Source organism: Coregonus clupeaformis, chromosome 13 (genome assembly GCF_020615455.1).
Source record: "Coregonus clupeaformis isolate EN_2021a chromosome 13, ASM2061545v1, whole genome shotgun sequence".
In the NCBI taxonomy this organism is placed as follows: Eukaryota; Metazoa; Chordata; class Actinopteri; order Salmoniformes; family Salmonidae; genus Coregonus; species Coregonus clupeaformis.
The window spans coordinates 53,309,890-53,334,921 of NC_059204.1; the positions used below are offsets into that span (position 1 = coordinate 53,309,890).

The window sequence follows — 25,032 nt, forward strand, 5'->3', positions numbered from 1 at the left end:
TGATGAAAATTACAGGCCTCTCTCATCTTTTTAAGTGGGAGAACTTGCACAATTGGTGGCTGACTAAATACTTTTTTCCCCACTGTATATGGATGTAACATTCATAACAGGGTTTCCGTTAGCCGGCCTTTGGCCTATAAAAATTATGAAACGCCAATAAATAAAACTGCCGCCGGTCAATTGTCCCAAAAAATCATAATAATCCCATTATAAAATATTTTGTTGCCGACGGGAGAACACAAGTGCCTGGATTAGGACCTGCACTGCTTCCTGTGTGAGGTAGGGTTGTACTATACGGATGTTGTAGAGCATGAACCTGCAGGAGCCGGTTACTGCTTTTATGTTTGCAGAGAACGACAGGGTGTTGTCCAGGGTCACGTCAAGGTTCTTTGCACTCTGGGAGGGCGACACTGTGGAGTTGTCAACCATGATGGAGAGGTCTTTGAGCGGGCAGGCCTTCCCTGGGAAGAAGAGCTACATCTTGTTGAGGTTGAGGTGGTGGCAGACATCCAAGATGAGATATCTGCCAGGCAAGCAGAGATGCGTGTTGCCACCTTGGTGTCAGAAGGGGGGAAGGAGAAAAGTAGTTGAGTGTCATCTGCATAACATTGATAGGAGAGACCATGTGAGGATATAGCGGAGCCAAGTAACTTGGTGTATAGAGAGAAGAGGAGAGGGCCTAGAAACGAGCCCTGGGGGACACCAGTAGTGAGAGTATGTGGTGCAGACACAGATCCTCTCCACGTCAGCTGGTAGGAGCGGCCTGCCAGGTAGGATGCAATCCAATAGTGTTCTCATCCTCCTAGATCTACCTGCTGCCTTCGACACTGTGAACCATCAAATCCTCCTCTCCACCCTCTCAAGGCTGGGAGTCTCAGGCTATGCACAGAGGAGAGAGTCAGCTTTGGCAGTGTGGAGAGCCTCTGTGACACAGAGAAGAGCAGTCTCGGTTGAGTGACCCGTCTTGAAGCCTGACTGGTTAGGGTCAAGAAGATTGTCCTGAGAGAGATAACGAGAAAGTTGATCAGAGACAGCACGCTCAAGTGTTTTGGAAAGAAAAGAAAGAAGGGATACACGTCTACAGTCGAGTGTTGGTTTCTTGAGGAGGGGAGCGACTCGGGCCATTTTGAAGTTAGAGGGGATGCAGCCAGTGGTCAGGGATGAGTTGATGAGGTAAGTGAGGAATGGGAGAAGGTCTCCAGAGATGGTCTGGAGAAGGGAGGAGGGGATGGGGTCGAGCTGGCAGGTTATCGGGCGACCAGACCTCACTAGTTGCAGGATGTCGGGAGAAAGACGTCAAGGCGTAGGGTAGTTCTGAATAACCATAATCATAATGTGATTTCTGTCATTCTGAGCACTGTGGGTGGATGCCCTAATCAGGTTACACACGCAATGCATATGGGACCGGTAATATTCTCAAATGTCCGTTAAATCAAAAGGCTGCCGGTCAAATGTCCGGCGCCACATTTTCCTAACAGAAACCCTGACTCATACACATAAAACAAGTTTTAAACAAGTGAAAGCTATGACATTACATTTACAGTTGGGGTGATGGACAGAAATGTGTTGATTGAGTGGCAAGGTATGGGTGACTTTTTCTAACTCTCAGTCCTGACCTGTGGAACACAGAGCAGCTGAGTACTGCAGGTTTACCTGCCTGTCACTTGTCCTCGACAGGCAGGTAACCAGTTTCCGAAGGGGGACTTGAACAACCATGAGTGAGGCACACCATCCTCAGAAGTAGACAACAGGGCGAGTCACAACCATACAGCCATGGTGTTAATGCTTCAGAAGACATGTCTGGTTTTTAAACAACCACCCAGATGTGCCTTAGGCAATAATGTTTTGCCAAATTGCAGTGTATGTGAATGTCAACATCTAAGATTAGCTATATTTGCTTAATAAACTTAAAAGCTTTCATTTCACAATTCATGCAAAGGTAACAATCTCTACTCATTCTGTCACTGTCACTCCACATTATTGTCCAACAAAAAGTATAGTTTTTTTCTCTACTACAAAATGGGAAATCGAGAGAGGAATCAAGAAACCTTTACATTTCTAAATAGCACTAAATGCAGCAGTTAAGTGCTGAGGCAAACTCGGCCTTCAGGGGTTGGACGACACTTACTCTGTGGCTAATCAGCTAATTGTAGCATTAGCTATTCAATCACCAGAGTCTGTAGCATTGAACAGGATTCTTTCTCTTCCTGGCACAGCATGATGTTTCATGACATGACTAGTACTGATTAGAATCCTGAAATGTGGCATTTGTGAGATTGCGCTGACACTACATTTTTTATTTTTATACCAGACAGCAATTGAACTGACAGAATGCTTAGTAACCTGCATAAAAAAAAAAAAAAATTATTTTTTTAAACTATCCTCTGATTCAACGTCATGCATATCTAGTTAGTAGATAAGTAGATAAATGGCAGTAGCCCATTTAATTAATTGCTGGGTCATTCTACTTGACAGCTCGTGAGTTAAGGTGAGTGAGCACTGAGGCCATAGCAGTGACAGTCACATTTTGTCCAAGATGACACATTAAGACCGTTCCACATTGGCGATAGCAAAGGGACATTTTCAAGAGGTTCTCGAGAGTTCTCGATTCTCGAGAGACAATACTGTTGTGTAAACTTGCGAAATTATCACATCTCGAGCTCCCCCCTCCAGTGTAAACAGAATTGTCTCGAACTCAATACTCCTACAGTATAAATAGTAATAGCAGAGCAATGTTTTCGAAACAGCTAAAAAAATGTACCTGAAAGTGTAGTAACATTCTGAAATTGTCGCAGCAGCTGCTGTCAGACGGCTGCACTGAGCCACTTAAAACTATGGAAGCCCATATCAGCCACCATGTTTTTTTATGCCGATATTATCTCAACATTTTTAGATATGTAAGTCAAAATGCTGAGATAGTAGATCATACAAATATAATGTTTTTTTCATTTGTAACATTGTCTGGTAATTTCAGAGGTGGCACCACAGGTCCCAGAGTGGTGGGGGGAAATTGTTTTCCTGGGGCCCAGAGTTTTTCCTTATCTGGTAGCCTAGCCTAACCTAACCAGGTAAAACTCCAGGTATGACATAGTAATAAATCAGCTGTAAAAAACAGTTTTATATAGGCTGATGGGACCAGATTTCTTCTAATGGTTAAAAAAATGTAACTCCTGGAAAAAAACCCGGCCCTAGGGAGGATGAAAACATTAACATCCTGTCAAACAAATCATGAGGCGACTCAGTCTAAACAACATTACTTTGTCCCTCTTTTCAACGCTTTTGTGTCAATATTTTTTATTAAACCAAGTCAAAAGTGCTGGGGCAAATGCCGGCTCGCCACACGTTTGCTGGCAGCCCTGCTGTGCTGATTACTTTAACCCTAAAAAATGTAAGCAACTTTTGTGACGGTTTGGTGTGGTTTATTATTAGGCTTTGCTACTGCAGGCCTATGAAGGCAGTGCACACTGGCACTCCAACTGACTCTGATAGTTGAACTTAGCCACCTGTACAGCAGTAGTAGCCTATCTGACAAGTATAAAGAAATCCATGTCGATGTTGGGAATATGGCGCCAGCATATCTATATATTTCTCTTGGTCTCTCTAGGGCTAGGAATATCATTCAGTGGACGCCTAGGCCTATATGCATTCAATGCCCTGATGCACTTAGCGCTCAAATCTTTGGCAGCTGAACCATTATGGAGACAATTATTGTTTTAGGAAAGTAAAAAGCAATAAAACAATAGACTGTAATGTTGTTAATATGCTACACATCGAAAAAGTTTTGTTGTAATTTGTTATAGGTCGTTTTTAAGGACATGAAACTGTGGAACATTTGGCTAATATCACTTATTACATTTTGGCACTGGCAGCGCCCAGTTTGAGGTTTCTCTCTCTCTTTCTACTTTCGGATCTGAACGGGTCTCTCGGATCTGAACCAGCACAGGTCTGTTTGGGTCCTTTTCGGAACGGGTCTGACTGTCCTCGGGTCCATTCAAAATAGTTCTCTGTTTTTGAAAATGTATTTATGCATATTGGGTCGTGTGGGAAAGCCATGGATCCATTTCAGAACGGATCTAACTTTTCGGACCCGTGAAGACCTCTACTGCGAAGCAAGAACATCAACCGAACCCTTTCTCGGCTCGTGACATTCCCGCCGCTAATGTGAATTCAAAAGTGTTTATACATATTATGTCAATTGAAATTTCGTCCCAATAACTCTATTCAGTGAGAATAAGCCTTAACTAATTTAATGGGAGGGCATAGAGGAGGAGATGATGACTTTATCACTCAACTGATCTGAAATGTAATTATTGGGGGTAACAAATTATTTCAATACATTAACATAAGGTCAAAACCAGATCGAATCAACTGTGGAGGGCTGCAGGTCCTGACAGGGATCATTGCAGCGCAGTCAGCATTTGTCATGCTGCGGGTGGGAGCGGGCGGTCAGACAGACGACTTTGGGATGAAAATATTTTTATTGTCCCGCAGATTATTTGGAAACGGTCCTCTTTCTGCTTTGTATATGTTAGCCTTAGCCTACCTATTGTATTAAAAACACATATTTTTTGCATTATTCACACACTCAGAATTCGCTGCTTCAACTTCAGTAGCCTACCTCTCCTCTCCTAGTTGGGCGTGCGAGTTAAAGTGGGCCTAGTATGTGTGGTCTCATTGAAATAGAGTAGGCTGCCTACATGGGCGGAGAATCACGTGCCAGTTAACTTAAAATTGTGGTCCTCTGTAGCTCAGCTGGTAGAGCACGGCGCTTGTAACGCCAAGGTAGTGGGTTCGATCCCCGGGACCACCCATACACAAAAAAATTAAATAATGTATGCACGCATGACTGTAAGTCGCTTTGGATAAAAGCGTCTGCTAAATGGCATATTATTATTATTATTATTAAATATGAAATTAACTTAAATATGATTAGACTGTAGTTTACTACAGTGGCTGTAAATAAATATTGATAATGGAAAGAAGTGGAGGGCGCTCAACCAACGTGAGTCGAGGTGCAGTCAAATTGTTTTATCCTAATTGAAAAGGAAAAGGCACAACGCGCGCATAGGTTGGGTTATACTGTTAGCACTGTGGCGGTGTGCCCTAGTAGGAAGTCCGCTGTGTGCAGCTCACCCTGCACTAACATAAATAACATGAGGATGTCTACTTCTGCTAAGCTTCCCAGTAAAGCAATGAAAACAATCAAGCATCCCAGAAAAGTGCTAAACATAGCCCACATTAACATATGTAGCTTAAGAAACAAGGTTCATGAAATCAATAATTTGCTAGTAATAGATTACATTCATATTATGACAATCTCTGAAACTCACTTAGATAATACCTTTGATGATTCAGTGGTAGCAATATATGGTTATAACGTCTACAGAAAAGACAGAAATGCCAAAGGTGGAGGTATTGCCGTTTATATTCAGAACCACATTCCTGTAAAGCTTAGAGAGGATCTCATGTTAAATACTGTTGAAGTAATATGGCTACAGGTTCATCTGCCTCACCTAAAGCCCATTCTGGTGGAAAGCTGCTATACAGTGAGGGAATTACGTATTTGATCCCCTGCTGATTTTGTATGTTTGCCCACTGACAAAGACATGATCAGTCTATAATTGTAATGGTAGGTTTATTTGAACAGTGAGAGACAGAATAACAATAACAAAAAATCCAGAAAAACGCATGTCAAAAATGTTATGAATTGATTTGCATTTTAATGAGGGAAATAAGTATTTGACCCCTCTGCAAAACATGACTTAGTACTTGGTGGCAAAACCATTGTTGGCAATCACAGAGGTCAGACGTTTCTTGTAGTTGGCCACCAGGTTTGCACACATCTCAGGAGGGATTTTGTCCCACTCCTCTTTGCAGATCTTCTCCAATTCATTAAGGTTTCGAGGCTGACGTTTGGCAACTTGAACCTTCAGCTCCCTCCACAGATTTTCTATGGGATTAAGGTCTGGAGACTGGCTAGGCCACCAGGACCTTAATGTGCTTCTTCTTGAGCCACTCCTTTGTTGCCTTGGCTGTGTGTCATTGTCATGCTGGAATACCCATCCACAACCCATTTTCAATGCCCTGCCTGAGGGAAGGAGGTTCTCACCCAAGATTTGACGGTACATGGCCCCGTCCATCGTCCCTTTGATGGGGTGAAGTTGTCCTGTCCCCTTAGCAGAAAAACACTCCCAAAGCATAATGTTTCCACCTCCATGTTTGACGGTGGGGATGGTGTTCTTGGGGTCATAGGCAGCATTCCTCCTCCTCCAAACACGTCGAGTTGAGTTGATGCCAAAGAGCTTGATTTTGGTCTCATCTGACCACAACACTTTCACTCAGTCCTCCTCTGAATCATTTAGATGTTCATTGGCGCTGCAGGATTACAGTCCTTCACGGCGTAGTGTTACCAATTGTTTTCTTGGTGACTATGGTCCCAGCTGCCTTGAGATCATTGACAAGGTCCTCCCGTGTAGTTCTGTGCTGATTCCTCACCGTCCTCATGTTCATTGCAACTCCACGATGTGAGATCTTGCATGGAGCCCCAGGCCGAGGAAGACTGACAGTTCTTTTGTGTTTCTTCCATTTGCGAATAATCGCACCAACTGTTGTCACCTTCTCACCAAGCTGCTTGGCGATGGTCTTGTAGCCCATTCCAGCCTTGTGTAGGTCTACAATCTTGTCCCTGACATCCTTGGAGAGCTCTTTGGTCTTGGCCATGGTGGAGAGTTTGGAATCTGATTGATTGATTGCTTCTGTGGACAGGTGTCTTTTGTACAGGTAACAAACTGAGATTAGGAGCACTCCCTTTAAGAGTGTGCTCCTAATCTCAGCACGTTACCTGTATAAAAGACACCTGGGAGCCAGAAATCTTTCTGATTGAGAGGGGGTCAAATACTTATTCCCCTCTTTAAAATGCGATCAATTTATAACATTTTTTACATGGATTTTTCAGGATTTTTTTGTTGTTATTCTGTCTCTCACTGTTCAAATAAACCTACCATTAAAATTATAGACTGATCATGTCTTTGTCAGTGGGCAAACGTACAAAATCAGCAGGGGATCAAATACTTTTTTCCCTCACTGTAGACCACCAAGTGCTACCAGTCAGCATCTGGATAACATGTGCGACATGCTTGATAATTTATGTGATATCAACAGATAGGTATATTTTCTGGGTGATTTAAATATTGACCGGCTTTTACCAAGCTGACCACTCTAGAAAAAGCTTTAAACTGTAACGAGTGCCTGCAACCTGGTTCAGGTTATCAGTCAACCTACCAGGGTAGTTACAAACAGCACAGGAATGAAATCATCACCATGTATTGATCACATCTTTACTAATGCTGTAGAAATTTGCTTTAAAGCAGTATCCAAATCCATAGGATATAGTGATCACATTATAGTAGCCATATCTAGGAAAACCAAAGTTCCAAAGGCTGGGCCTAATATAATGTATAAGTGCTCATACAATAAGTTTTGTCTTGATTCCTATGTTGTTGATGTAAATAATATTTGTTGGCCTGTGGTGTGTAATGAGGAGCAACCAGATGCTGTACTTGACACATTTATGAAATTGCTTATTCCAGTTACTAATAAGCATGCACCCATTAAGAAAATGACTGTAAAAACGGTTAAATCCCTGTGGATTGATGAGGAATTGAAAATTGTTATGGTTGAGGGGGATGAGGCAAAAGGAATGGCAAATAAGTCTGGCTGCACAACCGATAGGCAAACGTACTGCAAATTGAGAAATCATGTGACTAAACTGAATAAAAAGAAGAATAAACTATACTATGAAACAAAGTTAAATGACCTAAAGAATGATAGTAAAAAGCTTTGGAGCAACTTCACTGAAACTTTGGGCAAAAACGCTAACTCAGCTCCAGCATTCATTGAGATGGCTCATTCATCACAAAACCCAGTGATATTGCAAATTACCTGAATTATTTTTTCATTGGCAAGATTAGCAAACTTAAACATGACATGCCAGCAACAAATGCTGACACTACACATCCAAGTATAACTGATGAAATTATGAAAGACAACCATTGTAATTTTGAATTCCGTAAAGTGAGTGTGGAAGAAGTGAAAAAAAGATTGTTGTCTATCAACAATGACAAGCCACCAGGGTCTGACAACTTGGATGGAAAATTACTGAGGATAATAGCGGACGATATTGCTACTCCTATTTGCCATATCTTCAATCTAAGCCTACTAAAAAGGAGGGAAGCAAAAGTAATTCTGCTACCCAAGAATAGTAAAGCCCCCTTTACTGGTTCAAATAGCCGACCAATCAACCTGTTACCAACCCTTAGTAAACTTTTGGAAAAAATGGTGTTTGAGCAGATACAATGCTATTTGACTGTAAACAAATTGACAACAGACTTTCAGCACGCTTATAGGGAAGGACATTCAACAAGCACAGCACTTACACAAATGACTGATGATTGGCTGAGAGAAATGTATGATAAAAAGATTGTGGGAGCTGTTTTGTTAGACTTCAGCGCGGCTTTTGACATTATCGATCATAGTCTGCTGATGGAAAAACGTATGGGACAAATCATTCACTAAACCTTAAACCTCAACTAAATATTGTAATAAATAATGTGGAAATTGAGCAAGTTGAGGTGACTAAACTGCTTGGAGTAACCCTGGATTGTAAACTGTCATGGTCAAAACAGGTTGATACAATAGTAGCTAAGATGGGGAGAAGTCTGTCCATAATATAGCGCTGCTCTGCCTTTTTAACAACACTATCAACAAGGCAGGTTCTACAGGCTCTAGTTTTGTCGCACCTGGACTACTGTTCAGTTGTGTGGTCAGGTGCCACAAAGAGGGACCTCGGAAAATTACAATTGGCTCAGAACAGGGCAGCACGGCTGGCCCTTAAATGTACACGGAGAGATAACATTAATAATGACTCAAAGTGGAGGAGAGATTGACTTCATCACTACTTGTTTTGACTTCATCACTAAGTGTTGACATGCTGAATGCACCGAGGTGTCTGTTTAAACTACTAGCACACAGCTCGGACACCCATGCATACCCCACAAGACATGCCACCAAAGGTCTCTTCAAAATCCCCAAGTTAAGAACAGACTATGGGAGGCGCACAGTACTACATAAAGCCATGGCTACATGGAACTCTATTCCACATCAGAAAAGCAGTAGAATCAGAATAAAAAAACAGATGAAAATACACCTTATGGAACAGCGGGGACTGTGAAGAGACACACACACAGGCACAGACACACATACACATGATAAGACACACACACATACACATGGATGTTGTATTGTAAATATGTGATAGTGGAGTAGTGGCCTTATGGAACACACTAAATGTATTGGGTAAAGTGTTATGAAATGTAATGTCAAGTAATATTTAAAATAGTATATAACTACCTTAATGTTACTTGACCCCAGGAAGAGTAGCTGCTGCAATGGGGATCCTTAATAAATACAATGCAAATACTATGGTGAGCGATTGTTGCACCTTTTCATTTTCAGTAAGTATTGACTACCCATTTATTTGTCTCTGACTTTAAATCATCCTCCTAAAAGTTAGGCTATATCCTATAAGACTATGCTAAACGTAGCAAGTGTTGCTGTCGTCATTCTTGCTGCTTCATGTTCAGTAGCCATACGTGCGAGATCAGGTGCGTGAGGGGTCTAAATTAAATTAAAACATTATTTTCTTTAGGAATGTAGTGGAGTAAAAGTAAAAGTTGTCAAAAATATAAATAGTAAAGTAAAGTACAGATACCCCAAAAAACTACTTAAGTAATACTTTAGAGTATTTTTACTTAAGTACTTTACACCACTGCCTATATGGTGCAAAATTGCTGGGGCCATGGCTGGCAAGTGAGCTGCGCCACATACTCCTAAAATAACATTGCTGGACTGCGGTTGGGTTTGGGACCAGTTCTTGCGGTAGCGGGTGGGAGTAGGACAGAAAGCCAGCAGGTGCGGGCGGGGTGCGGTATGAAAAGCTGTGGGTGTGGGCGGGAGCAGGATGAAGAAATCAGTCCCGCGCAGACCTCTATCTCATTGTTCTTACATCATTAAAAAAACAGTTATAACACATTAGTATGTCATTGATGCCTAAAATGAGTCTTTAATGCTACATAATTTTGCAATAATCAAACTAGAAATAACAAAACAAGCAGTAACAGCTTGATATTCACCACAGCAGGTGCCCCCTCAGAATGGTTTTCAATTTAAAAAAACAGAAAGTCTCTCCACTTCCTTTTGTAGGCTGCTGGCTGGATGTCCTTTGGGTGGTGGACCATTCTTGATACACACGGGAAACTGTTGAGCGTGAAAAACGCAGAAGCGTTGCAGTTCTTGACACACTCAAACCGGTGCGCCATACTACCATACCCTGTTCAAAGGCACTTAAATATTTTGTCTTGCCCATTCACCCTCTGAATGGCACACATACACAATCCATGTCTCAATTGTCTCAAGGCTTAAAAATCCTTCTTTAACCTGTCTGCTCCCCTTCATCCAGACTGATTGAAGTGGATTTAACATCAAAAAGGGATCATAGCTTTCACCTGGATTCACCTGGTCAGTCTGTCATGTAAAGAGCAGGTGTTCCTAATGATTTGTGTCTATTATCCATGTCCTTGTTCAGCCATGACTCTGTGAAAGATAGGATATTACAGTTCTTTACGTCCCGTTGATAGGATAGTCTCGAACAGAGCTCGTCCAGTTTGTTCTCCAATTACTGTACGTTCGCCAATAATCGTTTCATCAGGGTGCCATCAAGTCGGCCTCTCTTACGCAGCCTGTTTCTTTTCCGTGTCTCTGGGATTAGGGCCTGGTCCAGGGTGTGCAGTACGTCCTGCGCCTCCGACTCGTTGAAGTAGAAAGCTTTGCCAAAAATGGAGGTTAGTGAACGCTGTTCTGATGTCCAGAAGCTCTTTTCGGGCATATGAAATTATGGTGGATACATCATGTACAAAATAAGTTACGATCAGCGCAAAAAAACACACAAAATAGAAGAATTGGTCAGGAGCCTGTAAAACGGCTTCTATCCAATGCAGCGCCATTACTCAAGACAGCTCTTTCATTTCCTTTTTCTCTGATATAAAAATAAATCATATTTCAGCAAATGGAAAGAAAAGTGTGCCTTCAGATGGAGTCGGTAAAGATCATAAAGTGGTACCTCACAGTGTCTTTCAAGGTCTGTTTCTTGGAACATTGTTACAAAATTAGACCTTCATCAGACCACAGTGAAAAGGTCAGCTGCTGAGAATAAGATGGATGAGCTTCGTTCGAGAGTCTCCTATCAGAGAGACTGCAATATTTATTCTTTGGAGAGACGTGGCTGGATGACTATGTATGTATAACTCAGTGGTTTCTCCAAGCAGCGACACGATCGGATGAAGGTGGATTCGGGCAAGTCCAAAGGGGGATGGGTGTGCCTCTTCAAAAACAACAAATTGTGCTCTGCTTCCAGTGTGAAGGAAATCTCTAGCTTTTGCTTAACTGATATAGAATACCTCATGGTAAGCTGCAGAAAGTTTTATCTACCAAGAGAGTTCTCAACCGTATTCATCACCGGCTGTCTACATCCCTCCACAAGCCAACACCACTATGGCACTTAATGAACTGTACGGGGCCATAAACAAACAAGAAACCACTCACCCAGAGGCAGTGTTTCTGGTGGGAAGAGACTTTAACGCGGGGAGACTTAAAACCATTCTACCACACTTTTACCAACGTCTTCTGCGCCACTAGGGACGCTAAAACTCTAGACCACTTTTATTCTACCCACAGAAATGCATGCAAGGCCCTTCCTCATCCTCCCTTTGGCAAATCTGAACACAACTCTATTCTCCTGCTTCCTGTTTACAAACAAAAGCTCAAACAGGAAGTACCAGTTACACGCTTAATATGGCAGTGGTCTGATGAAGCAGACGCGAGGATACGAGACTGTTTCGCTAGTACACACTGGGATATGTTCCAGGATTCATCCGATAGCATTGAGGAGTTTACCACATCAGTCGCAGGTTTAATCAATATGTGCAGTGACTATACGAATGTATCGAACCAAAAAACCATGGATTACAGGCAATATCCGAGCTGGGCTAAAGGCTAGAGCTACCGCTTACAATGAACGTGACACGGACATGATACAAGAAAGACCGCTACGACCTCCAACGAGACATCAAACATGAAAAAGTACAATATAGGAGGAATTTGGAATCCTATTACACCGGCTCTGTCGCTCATCGTATGTGGCAGGGCTTGAAGATGATAACGGATTACAAAGGGAAACCCAGTCATAAGATGCCTAGTGATGCAGGAATACACCACTGAGTCTTGCGTGAAAGCCCCTGTTGTTCCGAATGACTGTGTGATCTTGCTCTCTGTGGCCGATGTGAGTAAAACTTTTAAACAGGTCACTCGCAAGGTCGCCGGGCCAGACCGAATACCAGGGCGCATTCTCAAAGCATGTGCAGACCAGCTAGTAAGTGTCTTCTGTGACATTTTTCATCTCTCCTTGTCCCAGTCTGTAATCCCAACATGTTTCAAGCTGACCACCATTGTCCCTGATCCCAAGAATTCCAAGGTAACCTGCCTAAATCACTATCACCCTGTAGCTGAACACCTCCCTCTGCAACTGGATCCTGGACTTCCTGACGGGCCGGCCCTAGGTGGTGAGGGTATGCCTCCGCCACGCTGACCCCTCAACATGTGTGCTTAGTATTCCCTGTCTACCCACGACTGCGTAGCCACGCACGACTCCAAAACCATCATCAAGTTTGCTGAAAACACGACGGTGGTAGGCCTGTTTACTGACGCCGATGAGACAGCCTACAGGGAGGAGGTCAGAGACTTGACAGTGTGGTGCCACAACAACAATCTCTCCCTCTATGTCAGTAAGACCAAGGAGCTGATCCTGGACTACAGGAGAAAGATGGGAGAGCACGCCCCCATCCACATTGACGGGGCGGTAGTGGAGCAGGTACAGAGCGTCAAGTTCCTTGGCATCCACATCATTAAGGACTTAACATGGTCCACACACACCTGCACAGTAGTGAAGAGGGCACGACAGCGCCTCTTACCCCTCAGGAGGCTGAAAAGATTTGCTATGGTCCCTCAGATCCTCAAAAAGTTCTACAACTGCACCATCGAGAGCATCTTGACTGGCTGCATCACCGCTTGATATGGCAAATGCACTTCCCTCGAACGCAAAGTGCTACTGAGGGTGGTGCGGACAGCCCAGTATGTCACTGGGGCCGAGCTCCCTGCCATCCAGGACTTCCATATCAGGCGTGTCAGAGGAAGGCCCAAAAAATTGCCTTTTTGCACCAACTCTTTTATCTCATCACAGACGCTGCTGCTACTGTTTATTATCTATCCTGTTGCCTAGTCGCTTTATCCCTACCTATATGTACATATCTACCTCAATTACCTCGTACCCCTGCACATCGACTCGTTATGGGTACCCTGTGTATATAGGCAAGTTGTCGTTACTCATTGTGCATTTATTCCTCGTGTTATAATTTCTCTCTGCATTGTTAGGAAATCCTACATGTTGCTTACGAAGCATGTGACAAATACCATTTTATTTGATTCTTGTGTATTTTATTCCTTGTGTTACTATTTTTATTTGTATTATTATATTTTAACTTCTTTCTGTCCCTCTAATCAGGGGAATGGGACCACAGGTGTTTGTGTGGACTCTCTGGCCAAATTCTCTGCCTAAAATGTAATTCCTGAAGAATGTGTCTCAACTCCTGAAGTAGTTGTGAAACAAAGATATTGTAAGTCATGCACAAATGGCAGATCGAAGGAATGCAGCCTAAGAGGCATGTCGGACCGCAACGTAAGTTGTCTGACTTTAGGTTTTTGGTAGCACTTTATAATAACTCCACGTAATAAAGCATTTATAATGGATTAGTAAATTGTTTATTTATAATTTATGAATCATTACTCCATTCATAAGATATAGGTCCTTATAAATCATTCACTAATCATTATTCAAGTATTTTTGTGGGGCCTCATCAAACGTGTGGACTATTTATACTTTATAAATAGTGACCAGTGTCATTTCTGACAAAAGATGGACATGCCATTCGTAGCAGTACCTGATGCTCCTTAAGATCTGAAAATAGTGTGAGGGAAAATGTTATGTTTGTGCTTTTCTAATAACCAATTCGACTGGGTTCATGCAAGTGACTGATTGATCGTGCATGAGAGGGATCCTCACTATCAGTATAAGCAATTTGGCAGTACACCCAGAACATTGCTGTATTGGAACCGAAAGGGGTATCTCAGTTTCAAGGTCTCAGCTTGGAGAGAAGAAGCCTTGTGAGGTATTGTTCAGTCACGTGCAGGAACCAAAGATAATTATGAACAATGAATCATGTAAATCATGCTAATATAACTTTTATGTATAGCCGTGTATAAACTAACTAACGGGACTGCCCCGGCAGAGCTCCCGACCGACGTGTACTATGGTGCATTAAGTTTGTTGGAACCTCTCCAGCTTGCTGATAATAAAGAATGATTAATTTAATATTGACTTCAGGTGTCCCTGGTGGTAATTTCGACGACAATAGCCTAAAACATATCAATGGTAAAATAATAAGCACACAACATAATATGTTAAAGGATGCGTGCTGGGCAGATATCTCAGCTTGGATGTTGGCCCACCCCCTCAAGCTCAACAAGACAGAGCTGCTCTTCCTCCCGGGAAGGCCTGCCCGCTCAAAGACCTCTCCATCATTGTTGACAACTCCATGGTGTCCCTCTCCCAGAGTGCAAATAACCTTGACGTGACCCTGGACAACACCCTGTCATTCTCTGCAAACATAAAAGCAGTGACCCGCTCCTGCAGGTTCATGCTCTACAACATCCGTAGAGTACGACCCTACCTCACACAGGAAGCGGCGCAGGTCCTAATCCAGGCACTTGTCATCTCCTGTCTGGACTACTGCAACTCGCTGTTGGCTGGGCTCCCCGCTTGTGCCATCAAACCCCTGCAATTTATCCAGAACGCTGCAGCCCGCCTGGTGTTCAACCTTCCCAAGTTCTCCCATGTCATCCCACTCCTCCACACACTCCACTGGCTACCAGTTGAAGTTTGCATCCACTACAAGACCATTGTACTTCCTCTTCAAAGAGTCTCTTAAATAATCCCACAGCACCCCACCCCCTTCCCCCATTTTATGAACTAACACTCACACTTGACTTTTATTTCCCCTTACTAGCTCCGATTTTGCTGTTAGCTACGTTATTGAGGAAAACTGTACTTACTATACCTGTGATATGTGGTTGTCCCACCTAGCTATCTTAAGATGAATGGTCTAACTGTAAGTCGCTCTGGATAAGACCGTCTGCTAAATTACTAAAATGTAAAATGTAAATATTAAACATTTTATTCACAAAAACTGCTTACCTTAAAATGTTTTGATAATTATCACAGAGTGATAAGAGGAGGGAATGTGAGGGAAAATGTTATGTTTATGCTTTTCTAATAACCAATTCGACTGGGTTCATGCAAGTGACTGATTGATTGTGCATGACAGGGATTCTCACTATCAATTTGGCAGTATGCCCAGAACATTGCTGTATGGGAACCGAAAGGGGTATCTCAGTTTCAAGGTCTCAGCTTGGAGAGAAGAAGCCTTGTGAGGTATTCGTCAGTCACATGCAGGAACCAAAGATAATGATGAATAATGAATAATGTAAATCATGCTTATATTACTTTTTTGTATAGCCGTATATAAGAGAACTAAGGGGACTGCCCCGGCAGAGCTCCCGACCAATGTGTACTATGGTGCATTATGTTTGTTGGAACCTCTCCAGCTTGCTGATAATAAAGAATGATTCATTTAATATTGACTGCAAGGATTTGAGGAAGAGTTATAATGTGACTGTTTTGCTAATGTTGTCAAGCTCGCGAATGCCAACTAATTATAAAATGGAGAAAGGAGATGGAGCCTACACACAACAGCTGGCCGTACTTGACAGTTTTTGTCTCTAGTGGATTTTTATTCCTTCATTACTACTGATATGTGATTGAGGTAGGGGGGGGGCTGAGAGTTTCCATTTGCGAGGGTGGAGACTTCGCAAACCAGAACTCCCAATTTCTAACATGTATGGACCCAGAACGTAATCACGCAGCTGACCAAATTATGCAAGATTTTAGTTCTGGGTTAACCAAGATTAGACTCATCTAAAGAGTGACTGCAATCCACACTTTGGTTTTGGTAGAAAAGTCACTGTCAAGAAACACTTATGTTAGCATTTTTGGACTAAAACATTATTTTACTCAGCATCGAACGTGTCTGAAGTCACACATCACACTATTACAACAGCTTGACTGTTTTGGAATAAAATATATTTTCTAAAACATCCTCTTTATTGTATGCTTCTTGTTTAACCATTGATATGTTCAAGGGGCCATTTTGAGACCTTAAGGAGCATCAGTTACTGCTGGAATGTCTACCAATGGCATATCCATATTTTTGTGAGAAATTACACTGGTCATTGAAAACATTTATAAACTAAAAATATCCCACACTTTAAATGAGGCTAGGGCTGTTGCGGTGACCGTATTACCGCCACACCGGCAGTCACTAGTCATGAGGGCAGTCAAATTCCGTTTAGTCACGGTAATTAGGCTTCTCCAAGCTAAACAATTGTGCTATTGTGTGTGGGTTTTTTTCCGCATTATTTGTAAATTATTTTGTACATAATGTTTCTGCCAGAGCTTCTGGATATCAGGACAGCGATTACTCACATCACTTCAATGAGTCGGACGCGGAGGATTTTCTTCAGACACCCGACCAGGCCCAAATCCTCGTCATTTGCATGAGAAAGAGACAGAGATATCGGGTGCCTAGTAAGGATCCGACGGTGAGTGTGTAATCTGACTCTACCATTAGTCCTATTAGCCAACGTACAATCATTGGATTAGAAAATAGACAAACTAAGATCACGGATATCCTACCAACGGGACATTAATAACTGCAATATGTTATGTTTCACCGAGTCGTGGCTGAACGACGACATGGATAACATACAGCTGGCGGGATATACGCCACATCGGCATGATTAAACAGACCCACTCCAATTTGCATACCGCCCCAACAGATCCACAGATGATGCAATCTCTATTGCACTCATCACTGCCCTTTTCCACCTGGACAAATGGAACACCTACGTGAGAATGCTATTCATTGACTACAGCTCAGCTAAGGACCCTGGGACTAAACACCTCCCACTGCAACTGGATCCTGGACTTCCTGACGGGCCGCCCCCAGGTGGTAAGGGTAGGTAACAACACATCTGCCACGCTGATCCTCAACACGGGAGCCCCTCAGGGGTGCGTGCTCAGTCCCCTCCTGTACTCCCTGTTCACCCATGACTGCATGGCCAGGAACGACTACAACACCATCAATAAGTTTGCCGACGACACAACAGTGGTAGGCCTGATCACTGACAACAATGAGACAGCCTATAGGGAGGAGATCAGAGACCTGGCCGTGTGGTTCCAGGATAACAACCTCTCCCTCAACGTGATCAAGACAAAGGAGATGATCACTAGTCTACTCCAATTAGGGAAGGGATGGTGGGGTTGGAAAGTAATAAAGAGAAATATATATATATTTTAAAAGGATATGTATGTATATATATATATGTATATATATGTGTATATGTATGTATGTGTATGTATGTGTATATATATATATACAGTGGGGAAAAAAAGTATTTAGTCAGCCACTATTTGTGCAACTTCTCCCACTTAAAAAGATGAGAGAGGCCTGTAATTTTCATCATAGGTACACGTCAACTATGAAAGACATATTGAGGAAAAAAAATCCAGAAAATCACATTGTAGGATTTTTTATGAATTTATTTGCAAATTATGGTGGAAAATAAGTATTTGGTCACCTACAAACAAGCAAGATTTCTGGCTCTCACAGACCTGTAACTTCTTCTTTAAGAGGCTCCTCTGTCCTCCACTCGTTACCTGTATTAATGGCATCTGTTTGAACTTGTTATCAGTATAAAAGACACCTGTCCACAACCTCAAACAGTCACACTCCAAACTCCACTATGGCCAAGACCAAAGAGCTGACGAAGGACACCAGAAACAAAATTGTAGACCTGCACCAGGCTGGGAAGACTGAATCTGCAATAGGTAAGCAGCTTGGTTTGAAGAAATCAACTGTGGGAGCAATTATTAGGAAATGGAAGACATACAAGACCACTGATAATCTCCCTCGATCTGGGGCTCCACGCAAGATCTCACCCCGTAGGGTCAAAATGATCACAAGAACGGTGAGCAAAAATCCCAGAACCACACGGGGGGACCTAGTGAATGACCTGCAGAGAGCTGGGACCAAAGTAACAAAGCCTACCATCAGTAACACACTACGCCGCCAGGGACTCAAATCCTGCAGTGCCAGACGTGTCCGCCTGCTTAAGCCAGTACATGTCCAGGCCTGTCTGAAGTTTGCTAGAGTGCATTTGGATGATCCAGAAGAGTATTGGGAGAATGTCATATGGTCAGATGAAACCAAAATAGAACTTTTTGGTAAAAACTCAACTCGTCGTGTTTGGAGGACAAAGAATGCTGAGTTGCATCCAAAGAACACCATACCTACTGTGAAGTATGGGGGTGGAAACATCATGCTTTGGGGCTGTTTTTCTGCAAAGGGACCAGGACGACTGATCCGTGTAAAGGAATGAATGAATGGGGCCATGTATCGTGAGATTTTGAGTGAAAACCTCCTTCCATCAGCAAGGGCATTGAAGATGAAACGTGGCTGGGTCTTTCAGCATGACAATGATCCCAAACACACCGCCCGGGCAATGAAGGAGTGGCTTTGTAAGAAGCATTTCAAGGTCCTGGAGTGGCCTAGCCAGTCTCCCTGATCTCAACCCCATAGAAAATCTTTGGAGGGAGTTGAAAGTCTGTGTTGCCCAGCGACAGCCCCAAAACATCACTGCTCTAGAGGAGATCTGCATGGAGGAATGGGCCAAAATACCAGCAACAGTGTGTGAAAACCTTGTGAAGACTTACAGAAAACATTTGACCTGTGTCATTGCCAACAAAGGGTATATAACAAAGTATTGAGAAACTTTTGTTATTGACCAAATACTTATTTTCCACCATAATTTGCAAATAAATTCATTAAAAATCCTACAATGTGATTTTCTGGATTTTTTTTTTCTCATTTTGTCTGTCATAGTTGACATATACCTATGATGAAAATTACAGGCCTCTCTCATCTTTTTAAGTGGGAGAACTTGCACAATTGGTGGCTGACTAAATACTTTTTTCCCCCACTGTATATATATATGCGAGAAAGAAAAGAAGAAAAAAACATATGGGGGATTGGAAGTGATGCAGACAATTACATTGATGGAAGTTACAATCTATCTGCAATATTAAAGCTGATCTACCCCCTAAAAAAAAAGGAAAAAAAAGAAAAAAGGAGAAGATTGTGGTCCACAGGAAAAAGAAGTGGACCAAGCACGCCCCAATTCTCAGCGACGGGGCTGTAGTGGAGCAGGTTGAGAGCTTCAAGTTCCTTGGTATCCACATCACCAACAAACTATCGTGGTCCAAACACACCAAGACAGTCGTGAAGAGGGCACGACAAAGCTTATTCCCCCTCAGGAGACTGAAAAGATTTGGCATGGGTCCTCAGATCCTCAAAACGTTATACAGCTGCACCATCGAGAGCATCCTGACCGGTTGCATCAATGCCTGGTATGGCAATTGCTCGGCCTCCAACCGTAAGGCACTACAGAGGGTAGTGCATACGGCCCATTACATCACTGGGGCCAAGCTTCCTGCCATCCAGGACCTCTATACCAGGCTGTGTCAGAGGAAGGCCCTAAAAATTGTCAAAGACTCCAGCAACCCTAGTCATAGACTGTTCTCTCTGCTACCGCACGGCAAGCGGTACCGGAGCGCCAAGTCTAGGTCCAAAAGGCTTCTTAACAGCTTCTACCCCCCCAAGCCAAAGGACTCCTGAACAGCTAATCAAATGTCCCCCTCACCCCATCCCCTCTTTTTCGCTGCTGCTACTCTCTGTTTATTATCTATGCATAGTCACTTTAACTCTACCTACATGTACATATTACCTCAATTACCTCGACTAACCTGTGTCCCTGCACATTGACTCTGTTTAAAGGTTGTTTATAAATGTGTGAATAACTAGGTTCCTAGCATTTACAAATCTGGGAGTAATGATTAATAAAAGATAAAGAAACAATTTACTTATCCATTATAAATGCTTTATTACGTGGAATTATTATAACGCGCTACCATGATTTTTAAATCCTCTATAATGTTTTATGTGTGTATTTTGTTGTACTCACATGGCTGAGGCAACTCTATATGTATTTTACATTTCTCAAATAAATTAATTAATTCATACAATTACGTATTATAATAATTTAATAAAAGTGATAGTAAATGGTGTGATGTACCTTCCTGATGGAGGCCAGTCCATTCATGACCAGACAGTCCTCTTTGTCCTCATCCAGGTCTTCCAGGTCCAGTATAGGCGAGCTAAAGTGATCCAAGAAGAAGCACTTAGCCCCCGTGTTGCGCGGGTCAAAAGGGTCCACGATGATAGGCTCTGTGCCTTTGATCTCACACCGGCAGAAAGGACACCCTTGTCCGTCCGACTCCTGTCGAGAAACGCACATCAAGCTTTACTACATTTGCAGCTAAAAGATGCATTGCAGCATATAGGCCTACATACATAAGTAAGTAAGTAAATTAATCAAATATTCAAATAAATGCAATCCCACATGCATGTGCCCAGTGCCCAGTGCCAGTGGAGACTATACACACTCAGGCATACAACACACATGCACGGTCAGGCATACACACACAAACGCACACTTGCTTGGACCATGCGATTGGCACTAAAAATACAATTAATAAAAGGCTTCCATCTTTCATGATGAGGTTTCCCTCTGCTTCAACTTTGGTGAATCAAAGGGAGGCGATATTTACAAGAACAAAAGCCTGATTGTGGCAGCCATCTATCTGGTTGGGAACTTGCGAAAGGCATCAAAGCATTTTTGGAAACCTAATCCAAATTAGAGTGGGAGGCCGCTCAGGCACATTCAGCATCGGCTGACAATGAGAACCATTGTTTCTGGTAGTATAGATTCCCTGGTTTTCCCGAAATACTGGTTGGAAGATTCCCGGAATCAGGCGTGAATAAGCAGAAATCCGGAATCCTCCAATCAGGATTTCTGGAAAACCAGGGAATTTATTGAAAGTTCCTGGAATTTTGCAATCCTAGGTATAGTAAATGCAGATGATCCCAGAGTCATATGACATTTAAGTTTTGGTCCTAGGTTAGATATCAATCTGATCAATCAAATCAGAAGATTCAGAGTTGCAGAGCCATGTATGTACATACTGTACATTATGGTAAATGTGTAAAATCGTATGCATCACTGCTCTCGGCCAAAAACACCCACATCTGATCACAAACACGTCCTTTCCAAAAACAGAATGGCCATTCAAATCCTACAGGGCCCACCCCTTCTGCCTTAAGAAACTTTCTTAAGTTAAAATACCAGGATGTGTTCAAGAATCTTTGAGTAATGGCAGATGTTTTCAATTTCTTTTTATAAGAAGTAGTACCACAAGTCCTTGTTGAGTAGGCTAATGTAACGAGGGAACCCCACGTATTTGACTCAACTGGAACATATCCGGGGTTGTTAGTTAGTCATACAATAGCGAGAATGGAAGTTCCCTCTGTGACTTCCACGGCCCACACATGACATCACTGCGCTGACACACATCCCGGCAACCGTAGATAGGAAAGGTAGGGCTCGGTCACATGACACATCACATCATCATAACAGGAAATGTGACAAAGACACACACAGACACGTGCCCTTAGGCCCACCTCAGATGGAGCCATGGGAATCACTGGTAGAGCCATAGACATAGAGAAACAGAAAGGGACAGGCTAAGCCATTCTACCATTCTAAAACCATCACCAACTTGACATCAACCATACATAGGGCCCTATAAAAATCGGTTGAATTTGTCTGATTCTGTTTATTTTCTCCCAAATTTCGATTTCTCTGTTTTTCTCTGTTTTTTCAGATTTCCAGTCTCAAAATCACACTTTTTTAATAGAAAAACAAAATAGGATGTTCTAAGTCCACAACAATGCTTAAACTACTTCCGGAGACCACTTTTGAGGTCTGTGAAAAATCTAATACATTTGTGTAGTTACCCTTTAATTCAACTGTGCACCAGCCAGAGACCGTTGTTTGGTTAGCGATGGAAAATACGAATCACTGATGTATTTTGTTCATGTCTTATGATAATATTTGGCAAATTAAAGAATGTTCTAATAAGTCAATACATTTAGTTAATTTCCTACTAAAAGCGAAATACATTTTTCAATATTGTTGAATTCCATTTTAATGTCTGGATTCCGTGATTCCGTTCGCATTCTTTGTAAAGCAGATTTTATAGGGCCCTACATACAGGGAGGAGATGGGTAAGGCTTGTGTACTGAAACAGAACAAAACTAACTGTGTCCAAGATCCTTTCTTATGTATCTCCTGCATTACCAAGTTCATATGTTCATATTACAGTATGTACACATGATATATAGCTGTCTGTTTGTGATGTGTATAGTGTCTATAGATGTGTATCTGTAGTTACTGTATATCAGGACCACCTCCATTATGAAAGGGTTCTTAACACACGTCTCTGAAAGAAATAAACAAATGAATCCACCATGAATATATGACACCCAACAGTGCAAAAAAGTGCCACCTGTAAGCAAGTTTGTGTTTCTGCTGAAGATCAATAAGATGACACAATAGATAGATCTGTTGACTTGAGAAAAGCAGCACAGATGTCCCACTATGGGAGGAGGCCAATAGTGACTCATTAGGACAGTAATTACAAACATACACACATTACCATCCCATCTGACACACACACAAACACACCAATGTTCCATCCAAACAGGGTTGTGCCTTCTCTGCAGATGTACCACCTACTAGGGATGAATATTTTCAAGAAAATCTACCAAGTTTCAATACTGGGAATAATTCCTATTTATCCTGGAAGTGCCCATTTAAAGCGTTTCAAATCAAGATATGGTCACTATGCCAAGGTTCTCTCCAAATAAGAGGGGCGCTGCGCCACCTTGTCGGCTTGGCTACACCACTATGTCAAGATTTCAGAGCAAATTAAACTGATATTTACTAATGATAGTAACTATCTTTGATCGGCAGCGCATTTCAGCAGTAGGCTCTCAATGCACAAGAGCACACTCCGAGTATAGTGCTGTCTAATCATTCTTACTCAGCCAAACAAAAGTGAAATGACCAAAGTTGCTAAACTTGCTAGATAACCTCCTTCAACGAATTACAGAATCGCTCCTATATTTGGCTAAATCGAGTTGATGATTATACAGATAGCAGATCAGCTCATGAATAACGTGGAGATGAAGAGTGGAAATAGTTATAGCAGTATTTTGACAGGCATACACAAGAGACGTGCTCTGATAATGCAACCTATGGATTACAGAATAGTTAGGAATTTTCATGCGAGACAGGAGTCAAGATTTTGGGTTTCAGTGGGATTGGGATTGGGACTGGAAAGGAAAATAGCCTAGGCTCTAGGACAGGAGAAGATAGAATATTCCCTCATGACTCTCAGAATTTTTAACAGACTTCATGTGACAGTGAATTGTGCATAGGCCTATCAAATGTGTGACTGCCTGAAGATTCACAATGACAGCTCAAAGAGGCACACATTATTTTATAAGCTATACTGTAGGGGTTTCCTGTAGGGTTTATTACCGGCATTCAGGTCGCGTGTGCAGTCCGGCAGTATCAATTATGCATGCACTTTGAATTTATGCCGACTTTGTGTGATGTGAAAGGTTTCAATGCGAAAAGCTGTTTGGATAATGTACTATTTTATTTGTTGCTAATCTGATGCTGCAAATGTTGTGAAGGGCCTGCATTAGTGCCTACATTGGATATTTTTTTTGTGATTTCAAAGGTCTTTATTTTTTCGGGAAATGTAAAGAGTGTTCCCGGGACAGTCCCGGGATTCCGGTTACCCATGTTAATCTCTACCACCTACTGTATTCAAAAGCAAATAACACTAAGTAGGCATACAGAAGACTGTTAGCAAAGCATTAACAGTAGAAACACAGAAATGCCTTGTTTGTATCACAGATGCTCAAATAAATTCAGCCTCAATCGGATAAATAAGGCAAAGGCTGTTTGGTTTTTTGTGCACTAGCAATTGGCATACATGCAATGCCAAGAGAGATGGTGTTAGTTTAACATGATCCATCCCTGTCATGCAAACCTGAGTTTCAAACCCTAGTCACAATGACAAAATACTCTCTGCAATGCACCGTCAACATTTGATTTGATTACCTGCCAGGCAGTCAGGCAGGAGGTGCACATGAGGTGTCCGCAGGGCTCAATCTTTACATCCTTGTCGTTCTCGGCGCAGATCTTGCACAGCTGGAAGGTGGAGCCCATCTCGCAGTAGAGCTCGTACTGCTCCTTTAGGACCAGAGAGGGATCAGTTATGAGGCAGCACACACAACTCATGAATTCAAATTAGACATGAAGCAGAATGTGAATTGAATTTGAATTAAAGGAAGTGAATTTGAATCAAGTGAGACATTCAGTGCATTCGGAAAGTTTTCAGACCCCTAGACTTGTTCCACATTTTGTTACGTTACAGCCTTATACTAAAATGGATTAAATAGTTTTTTTCCCTCATCAATCTACACACAATACCCCATAATGACAAAGCAAAAACTGGTTTTTATAATTTTTTGCAAATTTATCATTTAAAAAAACTACGGAAATATCACACTTACATAAGTATTCAGACCCTATACTCAGTACTTTGTTGAAGCACCTTTGGCAGCGATTACAGCCTCAAGTCTTCTTGGGTATGACGCTACAAGCTTGGCACACCTGTATTTGGGGAGTTTCTTCCTTTCTTCTCTGCAGATCCTC

General features: G+C 42.2%; 1 protein-coding gene across 1 annotated transcript in view; it reads right to left on the bottom strand.

The window, feature by feature from the left end:
* Window positions 1-25,032, bottom strand: part of cblb (Cbl proto-oncogene B, E3 ubiquitin protein ligase) — a 204,719-nt gene that overhangs the window by 42,224 nt on the left and 137,463 nt on the right. The window contains exons 9-10 of the mRNA XM_041894588.2: window positions 24,436-24,567; window positions 20,476-20,679 (exon numbers count right to left, since the gene is read on the bottom strand). Coding sequence (XP_041750522.2) covers window positions 20,476-20,679; window positions 24,436-24,567 — 336 coding nt within the window. The remainder of the gene's footprint in view (window positions 1-20,475; window positions 20,680-24,435; window positions 24,568-25,032) is intronic.